This window comes from Dermochelys coriacea, chromosome 2, assembly GCF_009764565.3.
Source record: "Dermochelys coriacea isolate rDerCor1 chromosome 2, rDerCor1.pri.v4, whole genome shotgun sequence".
NCBI classification, from domain to species: Eukaryota; Metazoa; Chordata; order Testudines; family Dermochelyidae; genus Dermochelys; species Dermochelys coriacea.
The window spans coordinates 57,584,439-57,601,899 of record NC_050069.1 but is presented as its reverse complement, the minus strand read 5'-3'; the positions used below and the strand labels follow the sequence as shown (position 1 = coordinate 57,601,899).

The 17,461-nt window shown below is 41.3% G+C and overlaps 1 protein-coding gene across 16 annotated transcripts in view; it reads right to left on the bottom strand.

Moving 5' to 3' along the window:
- JPH1 (junctophilin 1) overlaps nt 1–17,461 on the bottom strand; it is a 117,249-nt gene that overhangs the window by 46,779 nt on the left and 53,009 nt on the right. Inside the window, exon 3 of one of the 16 annotated variants that reach the window (XM_038388426.2) lies at nt 14,224–14,389. The exons of the other annotated variants lie outside the window; for them this stretch is intronic. Coding sequence (XP_038244354.1) covers nt 14,325–14,389 — 65 coding nt within the window. The 3' untranslated portion in view covers nt 14,224–14,324. Of the gene's footprint in view, nt 1–14,223; nt 14,390–17,461 lie in introns of those variants that run through there. 16 annotated transcript variants of the gene reach the window in all.

The following is a 17,461-nucleotide window of genomic DNA, read 5'->3' as shown; positions in this document are numbered from 1 at the left end:
TACAGATGTCCATCTTTTTATACCTGAAAAGTGACTTAAACGTGGTGTACTGTGGGCTGAAAAGCTTAAGCAACATTAATTGGCATTCTGCATTAATCCTAAATGTGCTTTACATCTAGTGCCATGTGTCTTCCATGCATCAACTATTAGGGATCCAAAGCATACTGTATAATATTTATCTCAATTTAAATTCCATTTAAAACTCTCCATTGTTTTATTTCTCCACAATATCCTCCAGTATGTTTACAATACCTGCTAGTTGAGGGTCATCTGTAAATGTGATCAATGTACAATTTACTGTACTTCTCCAGCACATTATTGAAGATACTGATCTCAAAACAAACCTTTCTAGTAATCAGCTTTCTCCCCAGTATAAGGCACATCATTAATTATTCTGTTTTCCATCTATCAGAAAATTTTGAATAAACACTATAATATTCTTAGTAACCAGATAGCACAGGGGTTGGCAACATTTTTGGCTTCAGAGCCACATTGGGGTTCCGAACCTGTATGGAGGTTCTGCTGCCCAGCAGGAGTTCGCAGCCCCGCTGCCCAGAGTGCTGGCAGCACGGTGAGCTGAGGCTGCGGGGTAGGGGGCAGGGGCTAGCCTCCCCAGCCAGGAGCTCAAGGGCCGGACAGGACGGTCCCGTGGGCTGGATGTGGCTTGGGGGCCGTAGTTTGCCACCTCTGATCTAGTATGTCTGACTTAATCAGTTCTTAATGAACCTGTGCTCTTTATCAATCATGTGGCTCCTCCTAATTGCTTTCAAGCTGTTTCTTGATTCTCCTAAATAATGAGTAACATCACTTTCTTGAAGTTTATTATCCTCTTTCTAATTACAATCTTTGGAAAAGCAAATGCCAAGTTTAGAGCTCAGAGTTCTGTGTGGTCAATAACAGTAGGTCCTGCTCTCACTAATTTCCTCTTTCATGGAAGAACCTTTTTAACATTTGCTTTTTTCCTTTTACCCATTTAGTGCCCAATACTGCAAAGCTCTGTGTAAACAAAACTCCCGTAGAAATCAACAGTACATCCACAAATTGCAGGGTGTGAGGGTCATGATGAATGACAAAATGAAATGTTAAGGGAATGAATCACTTACATTTTATTTTGCATATTTTTTCTGACGTTACAACACACTTAAGCTATTCTACAGAGGTTGTCATACTAACCTCATTACCATAGTATCTGAGTACCTTCCAATAGAGCATTAAGTGACGTGATTAACATCTATCATTCATGATTTGTTCTCTCCCCAGTGGGAAAAAATGTGCAGGCAGAGCAGTGTTTTGTTATGGTAGGATTTTTTTTTATTTTTTAAATGTATATTCTGCTATATGGAGTTACCAAAGGGTTGATGGCTCCATGCCCAGTTATACCGAATAACTTTAATCCAGACAGGAGGTGACAAAGATGTGTATAACTGATGACCGAACATTGTCTGCCAAGATGAGAGAGACTCTCCTAAGCAACTGGAAATGAAAGAAAGTATTACTAATGGAGTCTGATATGTAAGAGCTTTGCATCAGTGAGGAAGGTCAATATTTTTTCAAAATGTTATCAAAATGATCATTGAAATTTATCATTTGAGAACCTGTTTTTGTATTTCAAAAAACAATTGTAAAACAAAAAAAATGTTGGCAACTCCAGAGGGGAGGGGATATTCCCCCCCCTCCAGTTTTTAGTTAGAAAACCTTCAACTAGATCTGCCCATGGATGGATTCATTCAGACAAATCACTTAAGAAAAGTACCTAAGAAGGGTCCATACCTCCCATCTCCTCTATGGTGGAATCTGGTCCACTAGAATAATCCATTTAACTTTTAGGGCATAAAAGTCTGCAGTGTTACACATGCCTGAGAAATGAACTATTCTCATATGATGTTACAGTCAAATGGATAGCGTACATGTTGCATATTTGTGCTCCCTTCACCTGAGGCTGATTATTAGAACAAACTAAATTTTACACAAATAACTTGACCAGTTAGAGCACATTTCAGATGCCAAGAATTTAGGCCAATTGTGTGAAAAATAATCTGCATTATTTGTGTAATGTGCAAATACACAAGGGTGGATTGATTTAATCACCAATTTTGATAATGATTTAAGAAGAAAACTTTGATTTAAATAATTGATTTTAATTGCATTTGTACTTTAGTTATTAAGGTTGATTTTCATTGGCTGGTAACCATTAAAACATGTTGATTTGCAACTAAATATAGCTTTTATTAAATTTGGTGCTCCTTTATTCTTATACATCTTTATTTAAGCAATTATATGGCATAACAGTCTGATTTTTAAAAATGTTTTACTATGTAAGAATATGGTGTATGATGCATTTCTTATTTATTATATTTTTTTATTTGTGATTTATGTCAGGCTTTATTTGGATGGAAATGCAATTAAACTAAATACACAAAACCAGCATTTTTAATTAAATAAAACATAAGTATGCTGGATACAAGCTTTTTTCTTTTATCAAAATGTTTATTTTTTGCATTTAAAATTAACTTATTTATTAAATAAAGGAAGCATTATCTATAATTAGTGAATTGTTTCTGGTCACTGTGTCCTTTAAGATTTTAGAACTAGCAGAGCTCACCCTTCACACCTAGTTTTTATTCACAGATTGGAAGAGGAAAACAAGCTTTTCTGCTTTTTCAACTCTAAATTGCTTTCTTAACTTTGATTTAGCTAGCTGAATAAAGTGAAATGAAGAAAATATTCTCTCTGCACATGCAGAAGAGGCTACTGCTGGCAAAATCTGGTTTAGCACTTCAACAAGCTCCCATCCCAGGTGCTTAGCCAGTGATTTCCACCAGTTCAGTGGTTTGACTTAAACTTGATAGCAAATAAGTACTGCATAATTATTATTTTTTTGCAATTCATTTAAATGATTAATAGATTATAAGCAGCTTTGGTCTTAACATAGGATATCCATTTCAAATAAATAAATTGTAACTGGTTTATTAAAAAAAAACCAAAAACCTGTATTTAATTTAATCAAAATAATCGGATTTTAAAAAAACTAATTTTTATTTTTTTTTAAATAATTGATTTTTATCCACCTGAAATATATCAGAAATATTTTGCTATTTTTATTAGTTTTGCAGTATGAGATGTCTAAATGCAGTATTCAAAAATACTGTTAAATACTGTTGTGGATTTTTAACAGGAGACTTTGATACTCATCACTGTCTCATTTGATTACACTTCTGATATAATTGAATAGTCTGAATTCCATAGATGTACATGATGTAAGCAAAAATATCAATATACAAAGGCTTACTTTAAAGAAAAAACTACAGTTGGATTACTTGGAGGCATCATGCTCGTTTGCCACCTTTCTCTTCACATAGCTATGGAACGTAAATATATTCCAGCACTGGTCGTTGCTCAGAATAAAAATAGCACGCAATGAAATCCTAATAGCAAATGTTGATAGTTAGGACCCACTGCAAAACAACACAGCACATGAGCTGAGACAGTTTTGGGGTGGATGTTAAAGAATAGAGCGTACAATAGAGGCAGACAAAACAACCCATTGTGAGACATAATTAGAGAATTTATAGGACTAATATGGATGTTCAGAGCCCTGGAAAGGAAAGAGTAGCTAACATTTGTTTAAATAATGGACACATTGACATTATGAATTCATATTATTCAAAAGGCTAAAATCTATAGAGATCTTAGTCCCGCTGAAATATTTTCATAAGTTCTTCAGTATCTCTGTTTAAAATCTTATGGACTTCAATAGATTTTTTTTTAAAGAAATCATCTTTTTGCAGTTCATGTCCCTTATTCAGTTGTCTTAAATTCCACACTAAATTGATTCTGAATTACTCTTAATTTAACCTTTCCTTTTCTGCACTCATTCATGTTCCTTAGTCAGGTACAAAATGCCTAGAAAGAGGTTAATAACCCCCCCCCCATTAGTTTTTCTGTACTTAAGAGTTACCATATCAGTTTTTTTAGTTCAAACGTCTCTTACTCAATACATCTAGTGAGAGCAATGCTTGAAATGCGCAAGTCAATTTGGTAAGTTAGATACTAGTAGTATTTGAACAGCTGAGGTTTGAGTCTCTCAAAGGTAGCAAAAGGGTCTAAGCTCTCCCGTAGGGGTAGGTCCTCAGGTGCAGGGGTGACAGAATGCACATGGCAAACACCCAGGCACAGATGAATCAAGCTGCTCATATTATGATATGTTAAATATCATGAGACTGAACACTGGAAACAAGCAAAAATAATAGGCTTTGATGGTGCTTTCATTTGCAAATATCTAATTTACCCTGAAAGAACACAGCAAACTGCCATTTGGGTATAATGCCAGAATGTTTCAGACGCAAAGCAGGTGAAGTTAACTACACCAAAAACTAGCTAACATGAAACAAATGCAAAAATTGGATTTGTGACAAATTCAGTTGGTTGTTCTAAATTGAACCTACATTGTTGTATGCAGTGTTGTTGTAGCCCTGATGGTCACAGGATATTAGAGAAACAAGGTGGGTGAAGTAATATCTTTTATTGGACCAACTTATGTTAGTGAGAGAGGCATGGAGGTCTTCCTCAGATCAGTTGTGAAGGTGTGAAGTTTGAAAGCTTGTTTTGTTTAAGCCAGCTTTAAGGGGGCTTTGTTTTGCTAGTGATGCAAACCAGCCCCAATGGGAAAATGGAGCTGTCCCTGTCTATGCTGTAATACAATCACTGCTAAATTAGTAGGAGAGTTTCATTTATTACAGATTGCATTGCATTTTATTATTTTTGCAATGTATTTGGCATCAGTGCTAGTGAAGACATCAGTGTTGGATCTTCCCTTGGCACCATCTTCTCCACTAATCTTAGGCATCACCTGTCTGCTTGATAGGGCGCTGGCTTGTCCACTAACAGGATCCTGAAACTTGTGTCCTTGGGATCTGACACAACCTTCATGGACTGTTTCAGAAGAACCAATTTCAGCCTTGTGATGTGAATGCTTCTAGCAGAGAACAAGTTGCTTGGAATATGCAATTTCCCCAGAAGTAACACCTACTGTGTGCCGCCTTTAGGGGGATTAGTCCACTGCTGGATAGTCAGGGCTTGAAGCTCCCAGGTTTCAAGTCTGCCATACTAAAGAGCCCTGTAAGGGGAGGTCTGACCAGAAGAGTTCAGTCCAGAGATGACAGATTAGTTAACAGTGGTTGAATGTAGGAGATCGGAAGTAGTTCTAGAGACTTTGGAAGGTTTTGAAGTTCAGTCTGTAACTAAGAGCTAAGAACTAGTGTGTTGGATGCTTGTCAGGTTCTGTGTGACTGCCACAGACTGTAAAAGGGAACTGAGGAAGGGTTGCCCTGCCCTTTATGTCCTCATGTGAGAGCAGGAGGCAGCACAGGATACATTGATATTAAAAAATAACACCACCTCAGGGTGAGCCTCATATGCACACCTTCAATGGGATCCACAACGCCGCATATGCAATGAAGAACTGGCACCTATTTGGCATTCACTGGTGGTGCAAAAAGAGTATAATTTATTGTAATTTGGCATTTTGCAAGGACCAAATTCAGTTCCTCCTACAAGGAAATAAAGCATGTTAGGAAAGGTGATCTGTGCTTGTGTACACCAGGGCTGAATTTAACCCTGTTGGAGCCAGTTAGGGTAATTAAATTAGGTAGGGCCATCTTTATCTAATATCCTCCTGATAATTTCTTTTCCTCTTCTGCCACATCACATGTGAATTATATACATCACTTTATGCATCTAACTCAAACTTTTAAAAGGTCAAGAACCCGAAGTTAGCCACTTCAATAAGTGGTCTAATTTTCAGAAGTGTGAGGATCCACAGCTTTCTTTTCAGTAAGTATGAAAATCAGACTGCTTATTTGGGTGTCTCAATATGGAATATTATTGGGTGCCTTAATATGGAATATGGTGCTCAATTTTAAGCACCCAGGTTTGAATAATCTGACCCTTTTAATGCTAACACAGTACATGTTGCACTACTTCGCTCCTTACATTGGCATGCCAGTCATTCTCAATTTAAGAATTTATCCCGGAGACTTCTGTGGAAGTTACACCCACTTTCTCCTGATGGCCTTTGAATGAAATTTACCCAATAACTCTACAAAGGACACTTGTCTGTATCACTTGGTAATGTTCAGAGCTAATGCTATCTCTTTACTCTCTACAGCTATTTCTGGTCATTTCAGCTCTAATGAATGATTCTAGTTATATATTAAGTGACTGGGTTTGTAATTTATTGTAATAAGCCGCAATAGGACTATTCTACTCTCTACACATTCTTTACTCCAATGATGCATATTAATTCATGTACTACTCACCAAAAGATGCTGTTTTGATCAATCCCCCTGCTTGCTTGCTCTCTGTTGTTACAATACCTTTTGCAAGAAAGGCATCATGTTTCCTAGCTGCAATTTTGGTTTCTGTACTTTCCAGGATGAAAGGTTACAGGTCAGACAAGCAATGCTACTAATCACAGCAGAAAATATCCATGAAAGGCCTACCACTTTTTCTCTCTGATTCCTTATATGACATTTCCATAGTATGTGTGCAAGTTGAACAAAATACATGTTGTTTAAGCAAATTTCCAGAACAAAGGTATTGCCTCTTAACAGTGGTAGGCTTATGTCAGAGAACAGAAGTTTTAAGGGGCAAGGAGCCAAACAGGTTAATAGGAAATATTATATGCTTTCAGCAATTAAGATCCAAAAGCAGCTAGTCTACAACATGAAATGGCATAGAAAATAAGACAAGTATAACCAAACTAGGAGGGTCTATGGAGTGGTGTAGCCAAAATAAAGAAAATTAAAAATACGGGTGGGGAAAAATAACTCTTTTCTTATAATTTCAGCCACAGGTGCTGGAACTAGGGGTGTGGGCGCGTGTGTGTGTGTGTGATGCTGCATCACCTGGCTTGAAGTGGTTTCCATTATATACAGGGTTTGCAGTTTGGTTCAATTACTCTCAGCAACCCCATTAATCAAATTGTTCCAGAACCCCTGATTTCAACAATACCAGGCAGGAAAGAAAGAATATAACTAGAAGTTGTCTAAGTCTTTTCACTTGTGAATTGCAAAATAGAGGAAGGTATAATGTGGTCTTACACAGGAGATAGCTCCTGGAACTAATTTCAAGCAAAATGCAAAGTGACTACTAGGTTCTTCCATCAGTGAATGTTGTAGAGATTTTCGATCACAATTTCTAGGTAGAAGATAACTTTTTTGTGTATTTCCAAAAAGGTGGAGAGTATTTCCACCTCACGAGAGAACTCAAAGAGGAGAGTATTCTTGTGAGGGAATTTGAACATTCTTCTATGAATAACAAGGTGTAAAAAGGGTGAACTCTTAACAGGTTAAGATGCTTTGTCTCAAAGTGTTGACTCATCTAGGAAGTCATCCAGCTGTAGATTTACTTACTGAGACTCTTCACAGATACATTGTCAAAACTTTGAAGGCCCTAAAGACCACTGCATATCCAAATGAGGGGATTTTGTGTTCTGCATGAAGCACAGTCTTGAACTACAAGTACCTCTGATGGCAGTGTGGAGGTAAGAACACAAATCTATTGAGGAAAGTCCTTAATTGATGGAAATTGTGAACAATCAAATTGTGAATGGAACCATCTCTAGGACACAACCTCATTTAGCCATTATAGGTCTGTTCCCCATTCTGGCCATATGGGGTGAGCAAAGAAAGATTTCTCACTGTCTCTGCTATTGCTCTTCGCCCTACTGACTCCAGTGAAAGCACCTTTCCTCCATCTTCATTTGTCCAGCCCATCCTATGCCTTTTGTAGAAATGATGAGGTCCATGGCCTCACTCCAGCAAGTTGATCTCCAATTTGCCCTTCTTGACAATGTTCAGTGTATGCTCCTCTCCATTTAAGGTGTCTGGCTTTGGCAATGATTCCAGCCTAGGGCTGTCGTAATGTTCAGGGAGTGCAAAGTCTGTGAATATGACTGTTCCTGATGGTGGGCCAGAGATGTACACAGGTCCAGTTGGAAGCCAGAGGAGCAGGGGAACTTGTTTTCATCAAGATAAGCTTACGACTACTAAATTAAAACTATATTTGAAACTGCACATTTAAATTTGGGAGAGTAGCCATTCTACTAGCAGGCACCAATGGTTTGTTAGTCTGTTTCTTTCTGTATGATTGGCCAACAAAGTAGTAGTAAAGCTTCTTGGCAGCAGGTTAATATATAGGATGACAAACAAAACTGCATTTCAAAGTTACAGTATTTTCTTATGTAAGCAGTAAAGAATACCCACAGACATGAAAGACATTAAATTGCTCTGAATGTATTTCTTTTAGTATCAAACTTGTCTGCTTTAACACTCCTGAGGAATTGAGCCAGATTTGAAAACTGTCAGGAAAAATTGTATCAGCCAAGTCACAAAATCTATTTGCCTCCCCTTTACCACAGTGTAGGATCATTAAAAAAAACCTGAGATATTACTTGATAGTGTCCTCCCGTTTGCGTGTGCACGTGTTTGTGGCCGAGATAAACTTTTGCATGAGCAGCTGGAGAGAGGTAATGTTTATACTCTGATCCTATATGGGGAATCTTCTTTTTACAGTTTTTTGTTATCAATCTTGTAATGGATAAATTTGTACATGGTCTCCAGAGTCAACAGAAATGGGCATTGTTAAAAAAATAAATTAGAAAGTCTTTACAAAACATAAGAACCCTCCAGATACAAATACTATGTCACATGTGGGCAGCTTAACTGTTTAACTTATTTTCTTCTCTGGCTGCCATTTTGCTTGAGTGATTTCCTCCCCCAGCCCAGGTCTTCAAGTTCCCAACTATATCCATACACCAACGGAGTACATTTTATCCCTTCCAAAGGGCTGAACAGTAAAATATCCCAGACCTGGCGTTGAAGGCAAGTAAGCCAGCAAGGCCCAGTTAAGGAACATGTGTGCCTTTCTAAAGCTGGATATTCCTACAATTCCAGAGCAGTACATTCAGTGTCCTTTACATTTTCTAGAATATTAAGGATTCATAGGACTTCCTGCTCCAGTATTTCATCTTGTCGCTGGACCAGGTGTTCACCTCTCCATTGAATATGTGGGGAAGAAGACCAGGAGTTAACTATCCTGGTGTTAGCATTTTTCAGATAAGGGAAGAGAGGTAATGATGGGGCTGAGTCAGAACACTATTTTCAAGCTCTGTAGAAAGACTGTTGCACTGATTTTTTCTTTGACACTGTTGTCTACTGGCATTAAACAACTTGAGACTTTTGATAATATTTCCTTACTGAGCAATAGTAACTAGTTGCCTATCCGGCTCTTGTGCAGGCATAGCAAATACTGGAAATCACCCAAAGAGCAGGAAAACAAGAATAAAGGGGACAGACTGACCTTCACCATTCCAGACCGCGGTAGCTATAGAGCAGCAAAACATAGCCCAGATTCCAAGACTGCAAACACAGGTTTCAGTCTGTGGATCTGGAAATTGGAATTCTTTGAAGATTCACACTTCAAAAACACATGGATAGGGTCAGATCCTGACCTGGCACTTGCAGGCATGTAGGACACAATAGGTATCTGCTGTGCAGGTGAACATGTCACAGAAACGCTACACGGGAAGGTTGTGTGCCTTCTGAGCTTCGGTGCATGTTTCTGCAGGGGTTCAATATCGTCCACCATACAGGTTGTTTATGATGGGCATTGAGCAGAGATGTGGCAGAGTTCACAGACACTCTGACAGTCCTTTGTCAGCTCTTGTGGCTGTGAAGCTATGCCACACACTGTGTCACAAAATTCCTTCATATGCTTTGCAGCCTCAGGGGAATATTCCATCTCCCCAATTTTCATGGACTGCCCCTGTGTAAAGCCCACTTACTCAGCATTGCACAGAATAAGGGGATTAGATCCTTGATATTCAGCCATTAGCTAGCCCCAAAAGATTTAAGTATTTTAGTAATTCAAAGTGACTTATTCTAACCTCACAGTACACAGAAATCCCCTTTTTACTTGAAAGAACACCAATAATAATCCTAAGATTAGCTCTATCTGAAACACATTTGTATTTGTGCTAAAAGATGAATGTCTTAATATATCATCTGAAATATTGTTTACTTGAGAGATTATCTTTGACAGTATTTAGCAAAATGTCAAATCGCAAATATGGGTCAAAAACACGTAATGGGAAGAGTGCCTATGGCAGCATAATATTAGAGACATCACAATGTTGTATGTATACAGGGTTGAAAAAGTTTTGTATGCTAGACAATAGTCAAGATCCCCATCAATATTTTCACAGCAGATAATTTTGAATGTTTCCAAATGTTGAATCATAGAATATCAGGGTTGGAAGGGACCTCAGGAGGTCATCAGGTCCAACCCCCGCTTAAAGAAGGACCAATCCCCAACTAAATCATCCCAGTCAGGGCTTTGTCAAGCCTGACCTTAAAAACCTCTATGGAAGGAGATTCTACCACCTCCCTAGGTAACACATTCCAGTGCTTCACCACCCTCCTAGTGAAAAAGTTTTTTCCACTATCCGAGCTAAACCTCCTCCACTGCAACTTGAGACCATTACTCCTTGTTCTATCATCTGGTACCACTGAGCCCTGGTTTACATTATGGGGTTAGGTTGAATTTAGCCACGTTAGGTCGATTTTAAAATGAATGTGTCTACACAATCAACCCTGTTCTGTCGACCTAAAGGGCTCTTAAAATCGACTTCTGTACTCCTCCCCAGTGAGTGGAGTAGCACTAAAATCGACCTTGCTGGGTGGAATTTGGGGTAGTGCAGATGCAATTTGACGGTATTGGCCTCTGGGAACTATCCCAGAGTGCTGCACCGTGAGTGCTCTGGACAGCACTTTGAACTCCGATGCACTAGCGAGGTATACAGGAAAAACCCTGGGAAATTTTGAATTTCATTTCCTGTTTGGTCAGCATGGTGAGCTCAGCAGCACAGGTGACCATGCAGTCCCCCCAGAATTGCAAATGAGCTCCAGCATGGACCGAAAAGGAGATACTAGATCTGATTGCTGTCTGCGGAGAAGAATCTGTGCATGCTGAACTCCGATCAAAAAGAAGAAATGCTAATATATATGCCAAAATCGCACAGGGCATGGTGGAGAGAGGCTTCAGCAGGGACACACAGCAGTGCCACGTGACAGTTAAGGAGCTCAGGCAAGCCTACCAAAAGGCAAAGGAGGCAAACGGTTGCTCAAGGGTCAGAGCCCCGTACATGCTGCTTCTATGATCAGCTGCATGGCATTCTAGGGGGGGACCCTACCACTACCCCACCACTGTCAGTGGACACCTGCAAGGGGGGAGTCTCACGCAACACGGAGGAGGACTTTGTGGATGAGGAAGAGGAGAAGGAGCAGGAGGAGAATGCGCAGCAGGCAAGTGGTGAATCCGTTCTTCCCGGCAGCCAGGACCTTTTCATCACCCTGGAGACAAAAATCCCTCCCAGGGATCCCCGACCCTGAAGGCAGAGAAGGCAGGCACATTTGTAACTACAGTACAGGGTTTAAAAGCAATAGTGTTTAATGTTTAATTTGCCCTGAAGACTTGGGATGCATTCACGGCCAGTACAACTACTGGAAAAATCTGTCAACATGTCTGGGGATGGAGCGGGAATCCTCCAGAGACATCTCCATGAAGCTCTCCTGGAGGTACTCTGAAAGCCTTTGCAGAAGGTTTCTGGGGAGGGCTGCCTTATTTCATCCTCCACGGTAGGACACTTTACCATGCCAAGCCAGTAGCAAGTAGTCTGGAATCATTGCAGCACAAAGCATGGCAGCGAATGGTCCTGGGTTATGGTCGCATTCAAGCAACATTCGGTCTTTATCTTTCTGTGTTAGCCTCAGGAGAGTGACATCATTCAAGGTCACCTGGCTGAAATAGGGGAATTTTTGTAAAGGAACAGTAAAAGGACCCCGTTCATGTTGGGTTTTTTGTGCTTGGCTAAAAGGGATCATTCTGGAGAATAGCTATGTGGCGGGGGGAGGGGTGAAGGGATCATCCCAGAGAATAGTCGGGCGGTGGGGTGGGAGGAGAGGTGTGCTGCACATCCACCCGAAAACCACAACGCCTCCTTTTAAATGTGAAACCCAACTGGCATTGCTTGTTACGGGAAAGGATGGCGCTGCAGTTTAAAAACATTCCCACATGTTATGAAGGCAGAAGAAGCCAACCCCGCGTACCAAAAGGCTTACCATCGCAGCCCGAAAATCGAATTCTGTTGCCCAGCCTTGCGTGATGTGTCACCATACCGGCATGCGCTCAATATAAAAGGCAAAATGCAACCTTGTACCCCACGTGTGCTGTCTCCTGTGAATTGCTTGATTCACTGTGAAAGAGTCTCCCTTTTGTTCTCAGAAATGTATCATCTTAAATTTTACTCTCCCTTTTTATCTCCCCCCAGCAAATGTTTCTATGCTCCCCCTATCATCTCCGTCCCTGCCTCCGTCTGAGGTTAACGCAGATTGGAAGGTGAAAAAAAATGCACTCGCGATGACATGTTTTCCGAGTTCACACAGTCCTCCCGCACTGATAGGGCACAAGTTAATGCATGGAGGCATTCAGTGGCAGAGGCCAGGAAAGCATTAAGTGAGCACGAAGAGCAGAGGCAGGAGGTAATGGTGAGCCTAATGGGGAGCAAACAGACATGATGAAGCATCTGTTAGAGCTGCAGGGAAGCCAACAAGAACACAGACCTCCACTGCATCCATTGTATAACCGCCTGCCCTCCTCCTCAAGTTCCATATCCTCCTCACTCAGACACCCAAGAACGCAGAGTGGGGAGGCTCCGGGCACCCAACAACTCCATTCCAGAGGATGGCTCAAGCAACAGAAGGCTGTCATTCAAACAGTTTTGATTTGTAGTGTGGCTACAATAAGCAATGTGGCCTTATCCTTCCCTCCTCCCGCACCCCACCCCTCCCAGGCTACCTTGTCCGTTATCTAATTTTTTAAAAATTAATAAAGAAAGAATGCATGTTTTCAAAACAATAGTTACTTTATTTCAAAGGGTGGAGGGTGGTTGGCTTACAGGGAATTAAAATCAACAAAGAGGGAGGGTTTGCATCAAGGAGAAACACACACAGCTGTCACACCGTAGCCTGGCCAGTCATGAAACTGGTTTTCAAAGCTTCTCTGATGCACAGCGCGCCTAGCTGTCCTCTTCTAATCGCCCTGGTGTCTGGCTGCTCAAAATCAGCCACCAGGTGATTTGCCTCAACCTCCCACCTCACCATAAACGTCTCCCCCTTACTCTCACAGATATTATGGAGCACACAGCAAGCGGCAATAATAATGGGAACGTTGGTTGCGCTGAGGTCTGACCTAGTCAGCAAACAGCGCCAGCGAGCTTTTATATGTCCAAAGGCACATTCTACCACCATTCTGCACTTGCTCAGCCTATAGCTGAACTGCTCCTTACTATTGTCCAGGCTGCCTGTGTATGGCTTCATGAGTCATGGGAGCAAGGGGTAGGCTGGGTCCCCAAGGATAACTATTGGCATTTCAACATCCCTAACGGTAATTTTCTGGTCTGGGAAGTAAGTCCCTTCTTGCAACTGCTCGAATAGCCCTGAGTTCCTAAAGATGTGAGTGTCATGCACCTTTCCTAGCCATCCCACATTGATGTCGGTGAAACGTCCCTTGTGATCCACCAGTGCTTGCAGCACCATTGAGAAATACCCCTTGCGGTTTATACACTGGTTGTCAAGGTGGTCCGGTGCCAAGATAGGGATATGTGTTCCATCTGTCGCACCACCACACTTAGGGATCCCCATTGCAGCAAAGTCATCCAGTATGACCTGCACATTTCCCAGAGTCACTACCCTTGATAGCAGAACGTCAGTCACTACCCTAGACAGCCAAGTAGCATTGGCTACTTGGATCACAGCAGTCCCCACAGTAGACTTGCCCACTCCAAATTGATTCCTGACTGACTTGTAGCAGTCAGGCGTTGCAAGCTTCCACAAGGCTGTCGCCACTCACTTCTCAACTGTCAGGGCAGCTCTCATCTTGGTATTCCTGTGCTTCAGGGCAGGGGAAAGCAACTCACAAAGTTCAAGGAAAGTGGCCTTATGCATGCAAAAGTTTTGCAGCCGCTGTGAATCATCCCATACCTGCAATTCTAAGCGGTCCCACCAGTCTGTGCTTTTTTTGCAGGGCCCAAAATTGGTGTTCCACTGTATCAACCAGTCCCACTGCCACCATGATGTCCCAATTGCCACAACCCATGCTTTCAGGAACATCTGTGTCCATGTCCTCATCACATTCATCTTCATGCTGATGTCTCTTAGCTCAATCCTGCACAAACTCCAGGATAATGTGTGAGGTGTTTACAATGCTCACAACAGCAGCGGTGAGATGAGCGGGCTCCATGCTTGCCATTGTATGGTGTCTGCCGGGTAACCTAGGAAATAAGGAGCAAAATGATTGTCTGCCATTGCTTTCATGGAGGGAGGGAGGGGCGACTGACGACATGTACCCAAAACCAACCTCGACAATGTTTTTGCCCCATCAGGCATTGGAAGCTTAATCCAGAATTCCAATGGACAGTGGAGACTGCGGGAACTGTGGGATAGCTATCCACAGTGCACCGCTCTGAAAGTCGATGCTAGCCACGGTATTGAGGACACACTCTGCCAACTTAATGCGCTTAGTGGGGACATACGCAATTGACTGTATAAAATCGATTTCTATAAAATCGACCTAATTTTGTAGTGTAGATATACCCTGAGAACAGTCTTGATCCATCCTCTTTGGAACCCCCATTCAGGTAGTTGAAAACAGCTATTAACTCCCTCCTCATTCTTCTCTTCTGCAGAGAGATAAATAATCCCAGTTCCCTCAGCCTCTCCTCATAAATCATGTGCTCCAGCCCCCTAATCATTTTTGTTGCCCTCCGCCTGACTCTTTCCAATTTTTCCACATCCTTCTTCTAGTGTGGGGCCCAAAACTGGATACACTACTCCAGATGAGGCCTCACCAATGCCGAATAGAGGGGAATGATCACGTCCCTCGATCTGCTGGCAATGCTCCTACTTATACAGCCCAAAATGCCATTGGCCTTCTTGGCAACAAATGCACACTGTTGACTCATATCCAACTTCTCATCCACCGTATCCCCTAGGTCCTCTTCTACAGAACTGCTGCCTAGCCACTCGGTCCCTAATCTGTAGCAATGCATGGGATTCTTCCTTCCTAAGTGCAGGACTCTGTATTTGTCCTTGTTGAACCTCATCAGATTTCTTTTGGCCCAATCCTCTAATTTGTCTAGGGTGCTCTGTATCCTATCCCTACCCTCCAGTGTATCTACTACTCCTCCCAGTTTAGTGTCATCTGCAAACTTGCTGAAGGTGCAATCCATGCCATCTTCCAGATCATTAATGAAGATATTGAACAAAATTGGCCCCAGGACCGACCCTTGGGGCACTCCGCTTGATAGCAGTTGCCAACTACACATGGAGCCATTGATCATTACCCGTTGAGCCCGACGATCTAGCCAGTTTTCTATCCACCTTATAGTCAATTCATCCAGCCCATACTACTTTAACTTGCTGGCAAAAATACTATGGGAGACTGTATCAAAAGCTTTGCTAAAGTCAAGGAATAACACGTCCACTGCTTTCCCCTCATGCACAGAGCCAGTTATCTCATCATAGAAGGCAATTAGGTTAGTCAGGCATGACTTGCTCTTGGTGACTGTTCTGACTGTTCCGGATCACTTTCCTCTCCTCGAAGTGCTTCAAAATGGATTCCTTGAGGATCTGCTCCATGATTTTTCCAGGGACTGAGGTGAGGCTATTTGGCCTGTAGTTCCTCAGATCCTCCTTCTTCCATTTTTTTAAAAGATGGGCATGACACAGTAGCCTTTTTCCAGTCATCCAGGACCTCGCCCGATCGCCATGAGTTTTCAAAGAGAATGGCCAATGGCTCTGCAATCACATCCGCCAACTCCTTTAGCACCCTCAGCTGCAGCACATCCGGCCCCATGGACTTGTGCTCATCCAGCTTTTCTAAATAGTCCTGAATCACTTATTTTTCCACAGAGGGCTGGTCACCTCCTCCCCATGCTGTGCTGCCCAGTGCAGTAGTCTGGGAGCTGACCTTGTTCATGAATTATGATCTAAATGCTGTAGGAGGCCTGCAGCTTTGTAATACTCTCCAGTGGACTTGCAGTCCATAAAGCAGATAATGGACTACATGTTGACAAAAGTTATTCTGTGGCAGATATGATCTTGCTCTAATATTGTTCCTGATGTGTAAATAAAGAGTATCCATATTCTTCAGAAAAAATGCGAAAAGAAACTCTTCAAAGAAAATTTTCAAAAAACTTGCCCCCATATATATTGACGCTTGCATAAAATAGGATATAGATAAAGCCATTAATTTGTCATCTAGCAATATAGCTTTGAACAGTTTTTATTGCATCCTTGTGCACTATGGGTTTTAGCATTTTGTAGTATGTGTAACGCACGTCAATAAAATGAAGATGTTATACACATGCTTTATGGCTGTAATCACATAGGTTGTGTTGCAATATTGTGACCTTATAGTATGTGCAGGTGGTCTGTGCAAGGCCCTGTGTATCACATAAACTCCATATAAAGTTTCACCTTCTGTAGAAATCTGTACAACATACCTAGAAGAAGTACGTCCCATGATAAACTACACAGTCCCCATTTTGGGATGCTTCTAGTATAATATGATATAACAACAATGGTAAAGTAGGGCTTGGTCCACACTTAAAATTTAGGTTGACATAGCTATGGCATGCAGAAGTCTCAAAGAGCCACACCCCTGATGCTATGCTGACCTATACCTCAGTGTAGACGCAGCTAGGTCAACAGAAGAATGCTTCTGTTGAACTACCTGCCTTTGTGTTCCTACGTCATCATCATGATGTTCCCATTATGCCTCTGGCATTTAGGGCAGCGATGAAGTTCCTCCACTCCTGTCTGTTCTGGCAAGACTTTCAATGGTTCCCCGAATAACCCTTCCTTTGCTGTACGTTGTGTCCACACTATGGGGTTATACTGGGATAGATATGGCGCTGCAGTTATGTTGGTATAGTCCCAGTCATGTAGACATGGCTTAAGAGTAATTTACAGCACAGGGAAACAGAAATGCTGACTAATGATAGTGGTCTATAGTTTAAACAGGAATTTCAGAACTTTTCAACCCTAAACCCTATAAGTATTATTGCAGTTTGAGAATTTTTTTTAAAAAAATAATTATATTAATCATATTCTTAATTGTGCTGTCTTAACAGAATATGGTTGCATTAAAAGGGAATGAAACTGTTGAAGTGGGGTGTTATTATTACTAATATAAAAATCCTGTTTTCACTGTATTAGCTAACAAACAACAAATCACTTAATTGATAAATTAATCAAGGGACTAACTTTTTCACTTATATATTACTGTTTCTTATCTTACATTCTTCTAAAAGACAACAGATGATCAAATCAAATCAATTCCT